The sequence below is a fragment of the Hyalella azteca genome, unplaced genomic scaffold (genome assembly GCF_000764305.2).
Source record: "Hyalella azteca isolate HAZT.00-mixed unplaced genomic scaffold, Hazt_2.0.2 contig11898, whole genome shotgun sequence".
NCBI classification, from domain to species: Eukaryota; Metazoa; Arthropoda; class Malacostraca; order Amphipoda; family Hyalellidae; genus Hyalella; species Hyalella azteca.
Window position 1 is genome coordinate 1 of NW_025941874.1, and position 19,346 is coordinate 19,346.

Below are 19,346 nucleotides of genomic sequence, written 5' to 3' on the forward strand. Positions count from 1 at the left end.
TCAAATAATTTAATACTTTTTTAAGTAATTGATAATTTATTATACAAATGATAATTGATAATTATGATATGATTACTTTTTGATACTTTATAGTAATTAAACGGATCCTAGTGATGCGGTCCCTCGAACCTTCTCATTTATTTCAATACCTTTGTTAAATAATTGATAATTTATTACACACGTGATAATTGATAATTATGATATGATTACTATTTGATTCTTTACAGTAATTAAACGGATCCTGGTGAATCTTATAATGACGTATTTTTTCAATATCTCCTTTTGTCATACAACCATGATTATTATCTGAAAAAACGCAACATAATCGACAATTTAAAAGTCATGTAATCAATTTTTCATCCACTTCTGAATATTGACTATGAAACGTTCCTTACGCATATATCTATTTTGCGGCCGCCGCTATAATTAATATGTATTCATGAAGATCCAACCGAGTTCTCGACTTAACAAATCAAGAGATAACAATCCGACAATCAAATTGGGGCAATCAAATTGGAACAACCGTATTGGAGATCACCTGTTGTCGGGTTAATGATTCGCATTTCTTTACAAGAAATCATCTATTTTCGGAGCACGGTTTGCAAAAGCTTTAGGTCAACGGCATGTAGGATGAGGCTCCTTACTTGTCACCTAACTAATGAAAATATTACTTCTTCTGTATTGTATTATTTAATTAGTTTGATTCAAATACTTTACATTGCTGACATACTACAAATGTATTCCAGGATGTCACGGGCCGCGTGGCTCACGCCGAACTCGTCTTGTTCGCCACAGCGCCACATTGCCTTCCTCAAAACCCACAAATGTGCCTCCAGTGCTGTGCAGGCAAACATAAATAGCACATTTATTTTTCGATCGTTATTACAATTTCACTTGGAATCGAGCATGAATTATGTTTATTATATGATGTTGGTAGAAGTTTTGTGCTGCTTCTATAAGTTCACATGTGGTAAATTGTATGGTCTGAGATTTCATAGTTAATTGAGTTGGAGATATTGTCTGAGTTGGACATTTTCTCATAAAAAAAATAAAATTTCAGCACTAATTGTTACTTAGAAGAGGCGACGCTCATTAATTAAATATTCATATAATAGTAAGCGATTAATAACATAATTAACTTATATGGAAAAATATTTGACCTCAGTATATTCCAATTGCCCGTAAATAATTTAATTTAGTTTGTATTCATGCATTACGATTGTACCAATTAAATCGGTATATATACACACTAAACACTATATTACATCGTACTCGCAAACTGTGTTGACACGTAAAATGATTTATGTCAATTCTTTGCTCCTCAAGCCATTCTTCAAGACGATGCATGTTTACACCGCATGTAANGTAACTCGCACCAATACGAAAATTAATTTTTTTTTTTGGAAACTTGTCAGCAACCGAAGAATTTAAGCTCAAATTACGCAAAAAATGTGCAACTGTTGAAATGAAACATTGAAATCAGTAAGCAGGATGCATTAAATTCATAGCTTATTTTTCATTGCATTCTCGTCTCCGCCACGCAGGCTTTCTATAAAATGAACCTGACAACGTACGTCAAGACCGTCCATGCCAACGACGCACGCATGTCAGGCTACATCGGCTACAATCAGATGACCTGGGACTTGGGCCTTCCTGCGGGCCAGTTCGAGAACATGACGGCCGTGCAGGAGCTGGTGAGATGCAAAATTTGTTGAAATAATTCAACTCAGATTTTAAATTCTTATCACTAGAAGATGGCTATTTCATAAACAGTTCTAAGATCTCAGAAAGTTCTAGTGTATAAAATGATAGAGTGACATGAGAAGATATCGATTTTGCATGTAGACATGCGACATTACTAATAATAAAACATTTCAGGTGGACGAGGCAGATAAACTCTTTGATTTGGTGATGGTGACAGAGCGCATGCCAGAGTCGCTGATGATGCTCCGTCGGCTCCTCTGCTGCGAGCTGGACGATCTCTTCGTGCTTCAATTCAACGCTCGCAAGCCGCAGGTAATTTATTTTTAAATTGTGCAGGGTGCAATTTCGTTGATCATCAATATACTTAGTCAGAGTCAGGGTCATTAACATATACTCATAATGCCTCAAGGTTTCATAGTGTTTTTTTTTTCTATTTTAATACAAATTAGCTAGGCGCCAATTAGTTCGTCAACCTTTGATTAGTTAGGCGTTGGTAAAAACATTTCTAGAATTTAATCGAATTTTTAAGCTGTCGTTGCTAACTTAATTTATAAGGCAATATGGCCGAATAAATGTGCTGAGTAGCAATATAAAAGATGTGATTTATGGGTTTGACACCAGTTTCCATCAACATTTTTGGTCATAATCGGCAAGGAGACAATGTAAGAATTCTGGGGTGCTTAGAATTGGTGGCAAGCCAGATCCGGCCGAACCAACGCTGATGCCACTATTACCATCACTTATTATGTTGTAGGTAACGGAACCTATGGCATGAACACTATTCAATTTATTTTTCCGGGAACAGAGCCACTGATGGTGGATGTCTGATCAGATTGAACTATTCAACCTCACAAATTTTTTAATACTCGAACCAAAATGTGCTTCAGTCGTTCTAGCAGCTTTGTTCAACCAACTGAATTTATTTTGTGCTTACATTGAAAGATGTTATTGCTTGTTCTTGTGCATACCAACTTATGTTTTACAAATTTGTCTTTTAGGCACAATCAGATGATAATATTACCTTATTAACTATTTCGCATTAGGTGATTATGTTCAACTGATGTAAAGTATTGAAACATCAATTACCTACACAACTTATATTTCATCGCAGACCAATCAAAAAGTCGTCTTAGATTCGTCCACGGAGAAGCTTTTACGGCAAAGGCTCGCCGCGGACTACAAACTTTATTCTCACTTCCTCCACAAGTTGGATGACTTGGTCGGCCTGTACGGCGAGGAGCAGATGGTGCAGGACATCATACCGCTATGAAGCAAACTTTACCGAATTTTGATTACTTTATCACACTTAATTATTAAATAAACTTAGTCTTTTGATAAATTATTGCCTAATATTGTTTTTGCATAGTAAAGCTCAACTTATAGCTTCTAGAAAGAGAACATTCTAGATTCGTTCAGCGCTTTGTTGGTCGTAACTGAGAGTGGTTAGTCTGCCTGCAGATTCTAGAAGGAGTTCAGCTAGCCTTGTATTCCCTTGTACAGATGGGCAGTTTTTTAGGCCACCACACCCTGTGCATTGCTTCGAGCCATGGGCGCTACCAGGACAACATTTTTTCATCTGAGCTTCGGCCAGAATAATTAGGTAAATAAAGGCCTTCGGTTGCCTATACCTGCGCTCTGTTGGTTCGGGATTTTTCTTTGCCGCTGAAAATTTGTGTTTACTAAAAAATATTGTGATACCATATTCAATGCGTTTTAATATTGGTTAACAATATGTCCGTTTTATAATTGATTTATACCGACGTTGCAAGTTTTTTGATGATTAATGATGTCATGAAAATCAACTTGGCATGAAGCCAATTCTATAATTCGAAAAATTTCTTCCGTTGACGTTTTATATGTATATGGATGTATGTAACTTCGCATTTTCTATGAGAAGTGTTGAAATGTATCACTAAAATACAAATATAATTATTTTATGACCGTTCATTCAAACAAAGCAAACAAGCTGACTCGTCAATAAAAGACAATAAAAATAATCGCATTAAAACAGATAATCGCAACTTCAATTATTTCAAATGTACTGTAATAAATCATTGCAGTTTCCCTAGCAATATAACGCAAACCTATCCTACCTGTGCCTAAATAAGCGAAACTTTTTCGTTCCGTGACTAACCTTGGGCTCCGGACTCCAGTAGCCAATTTGGGTTCTAATTAACTTCATTCGGAGCCAATAAATTTAGTTCTTATCAACAGACTGAAGTGTTGACAAGATCCATCAATTTGCCCGATGGCGTAAATATGGTGAAGCTCTTTACGGACAATACAAATCAAATAAACTTGTACTTGGATACAAAAAGTAAATCGTTCGCAATATGGCCTTTGCGTTCGGTAATGTTTTTTTCACATTTATATTACTGCAATTCTCGTCCTAAATCAAATATTTTTGATGAACAAATAAGAGTTTTTACGCTCGATAATAATTGCTTAGCAACGCGTTAGTTGTCCCAAGGCTGGTGAGTTTATATGGATATTTTTCCAAAAAACAAGGACACTTTCAATTATTATTAAACGCCTATTACATGCATCAATTACGATAGATTGACGGTTAATTTTTGTCTTTTCCCTAGATTCGCTAGATTTAATATCTGCTGAGTATTTCATAACATGAACAATTCGTTGAGGGCGTTCTTTCACAGCGGTTTGATTGTCAATAGTAAACAAACTCACGCAAAAATAACAACTTGGAATCATTAACGAATACTTTTAGTTCCTAAAGTTAGTTGAGGTCCGTCAAACATGGATAAATCTTGAAAAAAAAATTAAGAGAAAAGATTGTAAATTTTCCATCTCCTATAGGTACTCACTCGAATTTGTGCCATCTTGCCTGTTCCTTCAATTTTACCGGTGATAGCTCAAAATAATGCGGTAATTTACTGCACTGCATTATTATTCGAAGTATCCTTCGACCATTTCATTCATAAAATTACCATCACTATATTCACCGTATAATACATAATAACCTACATATTTCATAATGCATGTCACTTGACAAACCCACAAACATAATTAAAACCCATTAATGAAACCATGTTTGATTTTTTTCTGTCTTCATCGTTTTCAACAAATCATACTAATTGCTGCAGTGTTCAATTTTAGACTTTTTCTTAGATCATTAATGCGGCTTAACTCAACGCTGTGTTCAAGGCAAGCATTAAAATATTATGAACATTTTAAAATAACAACATTTTGAAATGTTATCAATATTTTAAAATGTTAGTATCAATAAAATGTTGTCAATAACAAGCAATAAATCTTGTTATCAACACCAAACATTCACCGGCAATCATTCTGGTACTTCATTCACATCGTGCTCAGGGATTAAATAATGAAGTGGGTCTGTCCGTTAGCCCGAATCGCTGGTCATGCCAGCATTTCATTTCCTGGTCGAATTTTCAAGCTGCAGTCGTTAATCTGTGTGGCCAAGGCAGGCAAGGATAACCATTCAGGGAAGTTACTTAGCAAATAATATGTCATTTTTAGCACTATAATCTAGATACCTCCAATGCGGTCAAACTTTTGAAAAATGTGATCATAAATTTTGAAAAATTATTATAATTTAGCTCATCTGAAGAATGGTTACCGAAAATCAAGCCCTCTGAAATTAATTATTTTATGAAAATTTTCGACAATGTTTCAAGCTGCAGTATTTTCAGTTTTTGTTTTAAAATTTACAATTTCGTTCAGAAGCTCGGGAATGATGATGGCTGATTCAAATTGATTGATATGGTTCAAGATTGATTACAAATTCTTATAACTTTATCACTTCTCTGAAGAAGCTGGTGTTCTGACAAGCAAATATTTATAATTCAGTTGTAAAACTAAAATTTATTGTGAGAAATCTATCGGAACCAAAATATTTTTCCTTAATATCTCGTCAGTTTTTGAAGGAATCACAATCCCCATCCCCACGCTCAGCAGCCACGCTCACATGACACGGAGGTCAACATCGCTGCATGACGCTGTGGGTGTCGTCGGCCTTGGAAAAGCAGATCGGCATCTCAGCGTCTGCTCCCAAGCATAAATTTGTTCCTGTCATTTTTCATTTTAACTCACTCACGATGTGATCCTTTACTGGGTGTGTTCCAGGTTCAAAGGTGTAAACCTGAAGCCTTGAAATCAAAAATATGACCATTATTCAGGTATAAATTGAATATTTTCTACCACCCTAGTAACAAGAAGGTATTTTTTATGTCTTTAGAAATGTTAGTGATTAGCATGTGCATTGTGCCAGAAATGTTAGTGAGGATGGCGATAGCTCGACAACATCATAGAGTTTTCCTTGCTGTTGACAAGTAAGCCTTCTTTCCTCGTGTACACTTGGAAATCCATAAACAAACACAAGACCCGGCCTATATTCTAATACTTTTCGTAACTTTTATACAGTTCGGCTTTGCTGTAATGGGCATGAGGGCAACATCACGTTGCCCAGCAAGTCACCCCTTTTCTCGCGTTAAGACCAAGCCAACTTCTCGGTCCAGCCACGCCCGAGCTCAAGCTAAAAAAAATCGATGCTGCAAAAATACAAGGCCATCCAGACTAGGCCCCGGGGGATTGACAAAAACCGAATAAACGATACAATTAAAAGACCAAATGAAATCGACAACGCTCACTTTCAATTAACTTGCAACCAAAATTCTTAACCACTTCTCAAGGTTATCAGTGAATTTGGGTGTTAACAAACCGGTTAACTTCCTGATCTTTCAAGGGAACCAATAGTCCATGAACGGTAGGACCGACTGCAATACATTTGTTTTGATCAATTAATAAAATTTAGACTAGTTGGTATCGTAATTTTCTATCGACTGAAAAGCGTCTCGAGAAATTTATTAGTTTTTTTTTTCAATAAATATTTTTCCGTATCATGCTTTGACAACAATAAATTTCATGATGGGATATGCTCAACATGAACAGATATCTAAACCTAAATTCATTACTTACGTATAGTATGGAGAGTTATCAGAAGGTAGAGACAGGAAACGTACCATTTCAGAACGAGATCATTCGTTTTGATATTTCACAATAATTGTTGTAGATATAATGACAGGATTTGTAATAATATACATCTTATAATCCAGCCAAAAATTGACATTTAGCAAGAACATAAATGAGGACGTTATTAGTATATTTGAAAATTTTATACAGTCAAAGTCTTAGAGAATTTCCAATCTTGTGCAAACAGTTTTCATTTGTAGGTACTAAATTTAAACTTTTAAAACATCTCACGTTCAGGTTTGAGGTAATAAAAGACGCTTATGTGGTCTCAGTACAGAACCCTGCTTAAATAACAGATTTTTACAAGTTCCATAAATACAAATACATAGAAAACTATTATAAACAGTATAAATCATATTAGCTATTAAACAAAGTAATTAGTACAGGAAGATCGTTGCTACACCTAAGTACTTACTCTAATAAGAGGTTCTAGTGGAATGAATCAAAATACTAAAAGCTGGAATACAGTTAAATATTGTCGTATTCAATGTGGTGACCTTCATATATAAACAAATCTTATTTTTTCAATCAAATCTAATTCTAAATTTCAAAATATTTAATTAAATTAATTCAAAATTATGAACGAAACCGCTACACTTCCTAAGCAACAAATGTTTCATCATTATATCACAATAAAATTAGTGAATCACAATAAACAAAGGCAATATTAACATCATTGAATAAAATTATCATGCTATATGTTGCCTCGAGATCCTGTAGTTAAGTTATTCCTGTATAGAATAACAATTTATGGGACGGTGATAATATCGGTGCATATAGTTGCTTTACATTATAGTAAAATTAATTTTACTGGTGCGGCCATGACCGAAGAGATCAAGGAGGAATACTTGCCACGAGCAAGCAAATCAAGAACAACAGCCGTTATGACACGCCTCTTCGCATGTTTTTTTCGTTATTTTTGATTAAGTTGTCTTGTATTCTTGATATAATATCATGATCAAAAAAATGCGCACATCAACACTAAAAATATATAACTCAGTACTCACTGCAGTTGGTGACAGAGAGCGCATTTTCTCGTCGATGAAAACGTGAAGTCTCGGATGGACAGACAGACGGACGGACATGGCGAGCACAATAGTGCATTTTTCCATAAATGAGAAAATGCGCTAAATTTTTTTCAGCAATCCCAGGGTAAATAGAATTTCTCATTGAATCATGTTAGATTAATCTGACGCTGATTTAAATGATTTTTCAATTGATAAATCAACGAATGCATCACATTCGTTAAAAACATCGTGGCTGAAGCGGAATAATTTAAATAAAGTAAGGCACCGCGAAGGAGAATTATAACCAGCACCTTATATCAAGGCTCTCTAATTTCCCGCGTTCTATTACCATAGTAAGCATTTTAATGCCTCGTCACGTGACATGCAATGAACATTTTTTTCGCCGTGTTCTGAAAGTTTATGCATGGGAATTACGTTGCAATGAGGACTGTCTTTCTCGGCTACGGTATGCTCGGTCATCATGCGAGCGTCACAAGCACTGGACCGTACGAGATCTGTAACGTCTGACACGTCACGAGCTTTGAACAAACACACTTAGTCATGACATACAAATACAATCTTACTGTTTTGTAACCGTCGCTAAATCTTTTGATTTATTGGCATGCTAAAATTATCAAGCAAATGAGAGAGTGAGAGTGCAGGTTTATCTCACTTGAAGTTCAACTTCATCTTAAAGAATAGTTGTAATTACGAAAAATATATTGTTTCTATTGATACTATTCGAAACGGAATCGGAAAAAAACTATTTCAAACCTCATGCTTTAAATATCTTTAAAAGCTAGATCGTAGGAATTCCATTTAGAGTTTAAGTGTAGACGATTCAATCATCACAGGCGAATCGTTGCGTAGTAGATTTTTTTGGGGCAAGCTTTCTCGCCTTCAGTTCTATACTCAAGTTATTTTTGAAAAAAAAATTCTAGTGAGAGCGCATTTATGATCCCACATTTGTTGCCATTTCTTTAATCCTTCTTGTATCATCTAGAAACGAGTTTCTTTGTAGTTTTAACCTTAGGTTCAGGTGTGTATGTTAAATTAAATAGTTTTATTGAAATATTTATTGAATTTTTTATTAAATTCTTTGCTTTCTCTATACCGAAAACCGATTCGCACGCGCCAAGAAGCTAGCAGCGAATTCATCAGGTCGAAACTCTACATCCCGACATCGATCTAAATAAATTACACAAGCGTTCATGAGAGAAGGTAACATTTTCTGATGCCATTTTCGCATGACTTGCATTTTACGGCAACAGCAGCGCTCTGCAATATAATTCGTAGGTGCGGGTTTAGACTATGCTTTATATTAAGGAAAATTAACGCATCACTTCATTTTTAGAACAAACCTGATGTTTATATTTACCAAGAAGAAGTCTTATGAGATATACGTCACGTTTAAGTTATAATGCGCGTCTATCAATTATATATATATATATATATAAAGGGGATTTTTCTTTAGTGTTCTGTCAAGTTGCACGCTTTGTGCATTGAACTATGATAGTTTCATGTCAAGATAGCATGCAATCATAAGAAGTTTCATTTGGCTCATGTAGTAAGAGGTATTAGAGGTATTTATTGCCGAACAGAAAGGAGGTTGATTTCTTGCAATAAACATTGTACATGACGCTAATGATATTTCCAGGTATTCACAAAACATAGAACCCGTTGAAGTATAAAAATGAACATCCAATAACAATTGTGGCATGGCAACTGGGAAACATTCTAGTAGCTGTTATCAAGTCTACGGGTAAAACAATTATGGTTTCTCGTGCCGAACAGCCAGCGTCATTTCATCTTATGAGAATAAAACTATTAAATTCATTAAACATTCGTCATGACTACGACCAAATATATCCCTCAGCGACTCAAAATTTCCCTTATCAATTTTGTCTCGCTTTTATATTTATCTTGACTGCCACCAAATTTATCTCCAAAGTATTATATAAAATATATCTCGCTTATCAATTATCTTTTAAGCCCTGGTAGCGCTGAGTGCATTACGGTAACTCAATCTGTTCAGAATTCCTAAATAATGCTTCGGGAAAATTCAACGATAATAAAGGTAATTTGTTAAATTTTCTCACATCAAAGGGAGCACTTCTCATTGTACAAAAACTTATGTAATGCGCATTTTTGGCTAAATTCACTCCGAAGATATTTCCCAAATAATACAAAATTAATTTAAATTCCAAGCAGATGCACAATAGAAGCTTTTGGAGACCAGCTGCAATAAATTCAAAATGCAGGCACAAAATTATAACGCGAAGGCTTACATGGGATAAAAAAAAAAAACAAGTTAAAAGACGGATTTGTAATAAACGGGTTAAATGACGGGTTTGTGATAAACAGGTTAAATTACCGGTTTGTAATAAACGGGTTAAATGACGGGTTTGTAATAAATGGGTTAAATGACGGGTTTGTAATAAACGGGTTAAATGACGGGTTTGTGATAAACAGGTTAAATGACCGGTTTGCAATAAACGGGTTAAATGACGGGTTTGTAGTAAACGGGTTAAATGATGGGTTTTTAATAAACGGGTTAAATGACGGGTTCGTAATAAACGGGTTAAATGACGGGTTTGTAATAAACAGGTTATATGATGCTTTTGTGGTAAAGGGTAAAATGACGCAACACCCTATTGTTTTAAAACTTCACGGAGATGAGAACAATCAACGTTATTTAGACAGAATTTTCGTTCAAAAATATACAGTGATTCCCAGATCCTTAAATTTGAAGCTGACTTGAAAAATATCTCAAATCGCTCTCAGGCACAGGAAGGGAAGTCACACTGTTAGGCGTAGGGCGACCAGATCACGCGATTGACTATCCTGTAATCTCTGAGTTTTTGAATTTATTAAGGAGCTGAATACCGAAAAGTTTTCAATGCAATACAGTGAATTTACCTAAAATCTTCCTTGTTTTAAATTCTTGGTAATTATCGGTTTGAAAAAATAGTAAAATAGTACTGAAAATTTTTAACAATGCAAGGTTTAGGTGCCTATTTCAGTACATATGAGACCCCATAAATTTAAGTAGAGTGTTTCACTGTCATAAGCTTAGGAACCTCGGCAAGTGGAATACGATAGCTAAGAATGAGAAATCCATGAATATCATTTACCTACAAACCGAATAACATTGACAATATCGATGCCGTGCATTTAGACCTCACTATGATTTATAATTGACAGATCCAGAAATTCTAATCACAAATTCACGTGATAGCTTTTATAAAATAGTGTCCCGTTATTGAATTTCAGAATTCATTGAATTTTCAGAATTAAATAAGGACTGTGCATCTGTGTGTTTCTTTTAGGTCACGTCTTTCGCTTATCATTTGCAACCTAATGCTGGGGTCATTTTTTTCTTGATAACATTACTTGAGAGCAGCATGAGTTTGATGCTATGGTAGCGGATAAGCGGATTACAACAGACTTGATATAAATGAATATTTATCCTAGTTAATTATGAAACCAACTCATATATTTTTCGAAAATATTGCAAGTGAAATTATTAAATTGATATTGCGGTCGAAATTTTTTTTTATATTTTTCATCACCTCTTGCTGTGCAATATCTTACTTAATGAAACATTATCGCCAATTTGAAACTTACTAGTTTGTAAATCCGTTTTTTTTACTCATGATTCAGCTGTCTGTGGGATATGATTTAAATGACCGTTTACAATATTAATTTAACTTCATTTCATAAACAGAACAAGAAAACCGTAGAGTAATATTCTAAGATCCTCGTTTTCTACATTAATCTGATGACAGACTATCGTATTCAATGTTTTTTGTGTGGAAATCATCAACGGCTAATAGAAAATGAATAACTTTTATGTGTGATGAAAATAATTTTCCTGCAATAAAGAACAAAAAAAAACAATAAAAATAAAGAAATCATGAACATAAAAAGCTTAGTTCTTACGATTCGGATCCTATACAATCATTTCAAAAATGCATAATATAATAATAGTTAAACTAAGGGCTCTAACTAGATAAGCGTCATGCGGAGAAAAAATCTTGCTGACTCCGAAACGCTTTGTGATATTCGCCTAATTACGGCCCTAATTTTCAGCAAACACTGCAACACGGTCAAGGAGTAAATTCATTGATACTTTATTTTTATAAGGTAAACCTCCCTTGAACTGCATAGCATATAAGCGACAGTAATGATTAATTGAGATCATTCTTTACAGTACGGGAAATGAGTGAGATTTCGTCCAAATATCGAAGCACTTTTCGCCATTGTGAAGATCATTCAGACTGGTCTTGGCTCAGCAAAAGGCCGTATAATTGCAACGGCCGCTCTATGATCGTGCTGTGGGTGAGAAAGTGCGTCACTATTTTATTTGAATGAGAAAGTGCGTCACTATTTTATTTGAATAAGAAAGTGCGTCACTATTTAGACATTGACCCATGTCCTCCTAAATGCGTCAGATCAACAAAGTTCCTTGCTGTCGACCCGACTTTGAAACCCCGAAAAGAAGTGAGCCATCAATCTCTTGAACGCACTTTGCCCCATTTGTATATGTAGATGTAGATTTGAATTAAAATAGTGTGGGCCACAAAGCATACAGCGCATACGCTAGCAAGTTCTTCGTCAGTGAATAAATGGAAAATAGATATTTTCCATCAGCAAACGCTTACTTACATTCAAAACTTACAACACTACTGTACTTGGTATAATTAAGCTAATACAGAAAGCATGCCAACTAATATCGATCGCCTTCGATATTTCGTACCTGTAGCGGACTGCGAAGAACTGCGAAGTTGACATGTCTTGAGCCAGCAACATGTTCATTAGTGAAGTGAGGTGCAGAACATGGTATGATTGTGGCATGATGAAAGAAACTCAATAGAGATCTAATTAAAGTGCAAGAGCAAAAATTAAGTAAGAATGAAGCGTCGCAGGATCTCATTCATGCCAGTGTAATGAGCGGCTGTGCAATGTGCATAGAAAATCTTGATTGAGTTTCGCATGCAAGGTTCGGGATGCCAATTGATGCGAGCGAAGGTTGCCAGGATGAGTTATAGGTATTTTCATGATTTCTATTTGATACAGAATTGTATTTGTGCATCAGTGTACGTTTGGCTAAAGCCGTCATTTTGAGAAGCATTAAGAAAAGAGTACATAGAATAAATATACCTTACCTGCCTTGGTAAAAACATGATTTAATATACACGATTAATAATAAATTTACATTACCTGCCTTGGTAAAAAAAAAACGAAAATATGGTTCCATCCAGATGCAACAAAATTTATTTATTTTTTTCTCGTTTCATGTCACCCACATGCGGAACAGACTTTCTGCTGACGTCATTATTACCTTGGAAATGAAAGCGTTCAAGAGAGTAATATGAACAGTTATTCAGACTTGGCTGCAGAGGCATGATATGTAATTTTCAATGCCTGGTGTAAGATCTGTAACTTTCTATCTTCAATGTCAGATTTAGTTGAATATAGCCAAAGAACCATCTGGAAAATGTCAAGAAAATAAAACGAATCCCCTAACAATTACACCCTCTCTCTATGTTCTTCTGCACCATGACTACTAAAAATACTGCATTACACATTAGCAGCGTCTATACCGTTCAAGGTTCTACAGAGACCGTTGCTACTGTTATAATAAGCGTTTCAAGTTCACCTGCAAACTACATTTACAAAGTTTATTCTTCATAAGATCAGTCACGATGATCTTCACACAGCCTGCAAGGCAGACTGCACACTCCAGTGTATGACTTTCACTCGGCGGGTGAGGTACAACCGGATGAGGAAGTCAGTCTTGCGGTTGTGCCGGACGTGGCTGGAGCGAAGTTCGCATCTAGGCAAGGAGTTTATTTCCCCTCATTAAAATCTCATTGATGATTCAGTCATCAATGCAAGTACTGCTTCGAAATGAAGCAGTACTTGTTTAGTCTTGTGAACTATCGCTTTCTTAAGCAAGTTTTTTATTTGAATCAAGTGTGTTGTTGGTTAAAAGTTTTCGTAGGAAGCGGAAACGTTGAATATTGGACGTAGTGCGGAAACTGTTCGATCTTATGTAGTGATGTAATTCGATGGAACTTGAAGCTAGTAAAATTGATGCCTGAGTTCAATTACATTTTATCTGATAATTAATAGCTAATTTATTTTTTTTTTAACCTCATGACAATTGGGTTTTTGTCTGCAACATACATTGTATACAAAGCTAGATATTTTTTTCTCTTCCGGGCAAGTTTATTCGCTTTTCGCTTAACTCTATGCAAAAATAAATAAATTTTAATTTCTTTGGCAAGTCGATTTCTCGACGTTCACGGTTATCCCCATATGATATTTCAAAATTAATGTTAGTCCCTGGATGGTACGAGAAGTTTTGATATGGTATGAGCGGCTGAGAGCTGCCATGCTGCGGCGGAGGTGGTGGCAGCTGCCGGCGCTGGCCTGCGCGGCGCTGCTGGTCGTCTGCTGGACGCGACGGTGGCAGCCTGGCCAGCGGCACGACCACGCCATACTGTGAGGGCTGCGGTCCCTCGAATATTTTCAAATAATTTAATACTTTTTTAAGTAATTGATAATTTATTATACAAATGATAATTGATAATTATGATATGATTACTAACTCGTCTTGTTCGCCACAGCGCCACATTGCCTTCCTCAAAACCCACAAATGTGCCTCCAGTGCTGTGCAGGCAAACATAAATAGCACATTTATTCATCGATTGTAATCAAAATTTTACTTGGAATGAATTATGTTTATTATATGAATCGTAATTACAATTTCAGCATGAATTATGTTTTTTATGATTTTGATAGAAGTTTTGTGTCTGCTTCTATAAGTTCACATATGGTAAATCGTACGGTCTGAGATTTCATGGTTAATTTTAGAAACGTTTGGTAAAAATTTGTTGAAATTGAATGTTTTCAGTGCAACAAAACAATGAGTTCTATAAAACTCAGTGTGGCAAAAGCCCAAATATGGAAAATTTTAAATTGGTTTCGCAACTGGCATACATTTTCTGACAAAATTAGGAATAAGTTGTCGGAATGATATTAATGGTTTTTGTATTGAAGTTGTTAATGAAACACCTTATTCCAACATGTACCATACATTCTTCTCAATGACTTGAGAAGTGACTTCAGCCAAAAGAACATACTTTGCTAAAATTACTGAAAATTTGAATATATTTCATTTGAGAGTTTAATGGAGAAGCGATGGGTTGAAATATATTAACTGGAAACGATTTAAGTAGGTAATTTAGTGTTAGGCATTTTCTCGTGAAATAAAGCTAACTTGTCGCTTTTAGCACTAATTTCTCTTAAAGTAGAAGCGATGCTCGCTATTGAAATAATCATGTAATAAGTAAGCAATTAATAACATAATTAACCTCTAATGAAAAATTTTTGATCTCCGTAGATTCCAATTGTCAGTAAATAATTTCATTTAGCTTGTACGTATGCATGCATTACGATGACACCAATTAAATCGATATGTATACAAACCAAACACTATATTACATCGTACTCGCAAACTGTGTTGACACGTAAAATGATTTATGTCAATTCTTTGCTCCTCAAGCCATTCTTCAAGACGATGCATGTTTACACTGCATGTAATTTCCTCAGAATATCCTGCTGCGGTACGGCGAGAAGCATAACTTGTTCTTCGCTCTGCCCTCGCACAACTACTTCGGTGGCGGCAGGTTCTACGTGAGAAAGGAAATGATCGACGCGCAGTTCGAGAACATCTTGGGCTACGACATCTACGCTATTCACTCCAGGTGGAATATCACTGAGGTTTGTAGTGCAGATATGTTTGTATTGCGTGATCTGGGTTGATGTAGCAGCTTATACAGATCTCGATTATCCGGTTGAAGTTTTAAAAGAACAAAAATCCAGTGACTGCAATTTTAATAAATGAAAAGCGACTTCGTTTACGTCTGATACACGAAAGGTATTTTATCAGAGTGATTTTTACTTATTACTTTTAAATTTGCCCAAATTAGAATGGAAATAAATTTTTTCCGCCTGGAGCTCATCTTCAATGACGGTTGTTGCAAGAACTCAGTGACAGTACGTGACACATACGGGAATTTGTTTCATACTGCGATTGCGGACTTAATTTTGGTTCACAAAACATTGCCTTCAACTTACAGAGTATCAGTAAAAACGCAATTTTCTAAAAGAATTCGAAAAAATATTTCGGATTGTTATTCCATACAGTTGAATTCATGTTGGTTATTCAACAATTAATTTGATATTTAGTTCATAGCTACTCAAATACGGATGGATCTCCCAGCTATGAGCACATTGAGATGTGCGAATGGCTAAGAGCCCGAGGAGCTGTGTTCTATGTTTTAGCCACATCATCCACCACACAATTACAAATTAATAATTACACATGTTAACTTAATATACCAGTTTTGGTGTGTGCAAAAAATTATACAACCCAAAATTTATCATATACGGCATAGTCCTACGCAATGCTGAAAGATTTTGTATTTTCTTTCAACATTTGAGATGAAAATAGGGGAATTTTTCCAACGATATGTTAAAAAGAGATTTTGATTCCGCTGGCAAAATATCAATGATTTCCTCACAGTGCGAAAAGTTTGTTCCATAATTAAAAATTTAATGATGATTTAAAGGATTTAATTTGATTGTAATTAAGTCATAGAAATTAAAATTGATGCTATCCTATTAATATCAGCGTAAAATGCCACTCATTTCCTGAAGAATAATCAGCCTTCTTTTGCACCACAGATGAAGCGAATAATGCCGAACGATACAATATTCATTACGATTGTTAGGGAGCCTTTGAAGCAATTTGTCTCCCTCTTCGACTACACAAACATGGAAGTGAGTTATTCCGTGTATTTCTCGAGTTACTCATAATAATTAAAACACGAGCCCTTAAAAGACGAAAATTATATTCTTCTTTAAAACATTGGAAAATTCATTGTTTCGAAGCTCGGAAATAATCGTAACTCGCACCAATACGAAAATTAATTTTTTTTTTTGGAAACTTGTCAGCAACCGAAGAATTTAAGCTCAAATTACGCAAAAAATGTGCAACTGTTGAAATGAAACATTGAAATCAGTAAGCAGGATGCATTAAATTCATAGCTTATTTTTCATTGCATTCTCGTCTCCGCCACGCAGGCGTTCTATAAAATGAACCTGACAACGTACGTCAAGACCGTCCATGCCAACGACGCACGCATGTCAGGCTACATCGGCTACAATCAGATGACCTGGGACTTGGGCCTTCCTGCGGGCCAGTTCGAGAACATGACGGCCGTGCAGGAGCTGGTGAGATGCAAAATTTGTTGAAATAATTCAACTCAGATTTTAAATTCTTATCACTAGAAGATGGCTATTTCATAAACAGTTCTAAGATCTCAGAAAGTTCTAGTGTATAAAATGATAGAGTGACATGAGAAGATATCGATTTTGCATGTAGACATGCGACATTACTAATAATAAAACATTTCAGGTGGACGAGGCAGATAAACTCTTTGATTTGGTGATGGTGACAGAGCGCATGCCAGAGTCGCTGATGAAACCAACGGAATTTATTTGGTGCTTACATTGAAAAATGTTATTGCTTGTTCTTGTGCTTAGCAACTTATGTTTTACAAATTTGTATTTTAGGCACAATCAGATGATAATATCACCTTATTAACTATTTCGCATTAGGTGATTATGCTCACCTGATGTAAATTGTTGGAACATCAATTACCTACACAACTTACATTTCATCGCAGACCAACAAAGAAGTCGTCTTTGATTCGCCCACCGAGAAGCTTTTACGGCAAAGGCTCGCCGCGGACTACAAACTTTATTCCCACTTCCTCCACAAGTTGGACGACTTGGTCGGCCTGTACGGCGAGGAGCAGATGGTGCAGGACATCGCCGAGTACAACTCCATGTCCCTTAGGAAGCAAGAGTTGTGTGACTTCAAGCAGGTTCCCCATGAAATTCGGCAAAAAGTAAGTCATTTTGGAAAATAAACATTGAGATATTTCCTTGGCATGTATTAGGAAAAAGCAGTTAGCGTTGGCTTACTATAGTCACTTATGTCTTGCTTAGTTGTCAATTCGAGTTGGCGGAAGTCATGAAGAAGTAATTTCCTAACAGGGGACTGGCCTTTTGGTCATTTATTAAGATAATTATTCGTTGATTTTGAAATAATTTAAACTTTTCAGGATCACTAAGTGAGTAAAATTGAAATTGAATACAGTTTCCGTTCATTAAATTTGGTAATGATGGATTGAAGTTTTAGGGGTCGTTGATTCTACGCATGCGGCGAAATTTTAATAGAACATTTACAGTTCGGTATTCCATTGTCGTTGAACCCAGCACTTCTACGATAACTAGCTACTCCGTAGATAAACGTTTGTGTTGACAATTCATATCGACAATATTAACTAACAGGAAATTGTTCATTCAAATGTTATGTTACATTTTGTTTTGTTTCTTCAAGGTTATAGGCTACCAAAGCCAGTCAGGACACCCGCTATGTGAAGACGCGGCGCGGCGGGAACTTCTGTACCTGGACAAGCTCAGGCTGAGTCAGAAGACGGCGGTCATCAAGCGCCTCAGAGACGCCAACAAAACAATCCCTAACCATTTCGCTCTAAATGTAGGCATCAACATTGAGCACCCAAATCCATTATGATCTTTACTCCAAATGAGGATGCTGAACTTTCAAAACGCTGAAAATACTTCGCTTCATTGCTGATACTAGTGATAGGAGGAAGCCAAAAAGAAAATGCTCCCGTGACAACAATTATCAGAAATCTTTAATTCAAATATTTGGGTCAATCATAACCACACATAAAAAGGTATAATATTAGCCTATACCGTTCAAAATAGAATAAATCCATTTACTTTCAGGATTTTGTCTATTTTGGTACCAATTTACGTACCAAATATGTCATTGGGCATTTTCAGTCGATTCAGTACATCATTCCGAATGAGATATTTATTCTCCGTAGACTTCAGAACTTAACTTTCAGTATGAGGGTAAACTGAAGTAAAACTTCACCTATTCGTGTCGACTCCAGCGGAAAACATTTTCGGTCCTGTTTTTAATTTCTTTTCTACTTGGGAAATTCGATAATAAGAAACATGTTTAATAATGATACTTATATAATTTTTAGAAATTTGTTTCCATACGATTTTTCCCCTCCTGAAACTATTAACTGGGAACAAGCGTCTGTTATTAAATATACCTATATTTTCATGTGTGTTCTCATTTGATTCACTTTTATTAAATTATATTGTTTGACATGACTAGACGGAGTAAGCATTTTTTTATGTTTCTTATAACATTTAATCGACGTCCATTAAAACTATTAAAACAAGGCAATAACTGACTATCAGGTAGTTATCGCCTTGTTTCTCGGAGGTCTTAGCCTCCGAGACCGGTGTCCTTTGGCTGTGGAATATTAACAAGCAAGTCTAATTTCCTGCAATACGCCTGTCTGATCAGAATTTATTCCCTAGATCACAAATTGCAAGCTAAATCCGAACACTTTTATTATTGTTATTTCTGTTTCATAACAACATTAATGACATTTCAAACAGTTCGTACAATATTCGTACAAATTCATCAAACTTCTT

The 19,346-nt window shown here is 35.6% G+C and overlaps 1 protein-coding gene across 1 annotated transcript; it reads left to right on the forward strand.

The window, feature by feature from the left end:
* The first annotated feature begins 14,329 nt into the window (after positions 1–14,329).
* LOC108683076 (galactosylceramide sulfotransferase-like) lies at positions 14,330–18,960 on the forward strand. The gene is made up of 7 exons (XM_047883056.1): positions 14,330–14,410; positions 15,345–15,515; positions 16,482–16,577; positions 16,881–17,030; positions 17,215–17,280; positions 17,486–17,710; positions 18,205–18,960. The coding sequence occupies exons 1-7, from the start codon at positions 14,330–14,332 to the stop codon at positions 18,397–18,399; spliced, it is 984 nt and encodes a 327-aa protein (XP_047739012.1). The 3' UTR covers positions 18,400–18,960.
* The last annotated feature ends 386 nt before the right edge of the window (positions 18,961–19,346 follow it).

Excerpts from the sequence above, each read along its gene's own strand:
- LOC108683076 (XM_047883056.1), top strand. The coding sequence starts at position 14,330 with ATGATTACTAACTCGTCTTGTTCGCCACAGCGCCACATTGCCTTCCTC. Across the intron at positions 15,516-16,481 it reads CCAGGTGGAATATCACTGAG|ATGAAGCGAATAATGCCGAA; the intron begins GTTTGTAGTGCA and ends TTTGCACCACAG. Across the intron at positions 17,031-17,214 it reads TGACGGCCGTGCAGGAGCTG|GTGGACGAGGCAGATAAACT; the intron begins GTGAGATGCAAA and ends AAAACATTTCAG.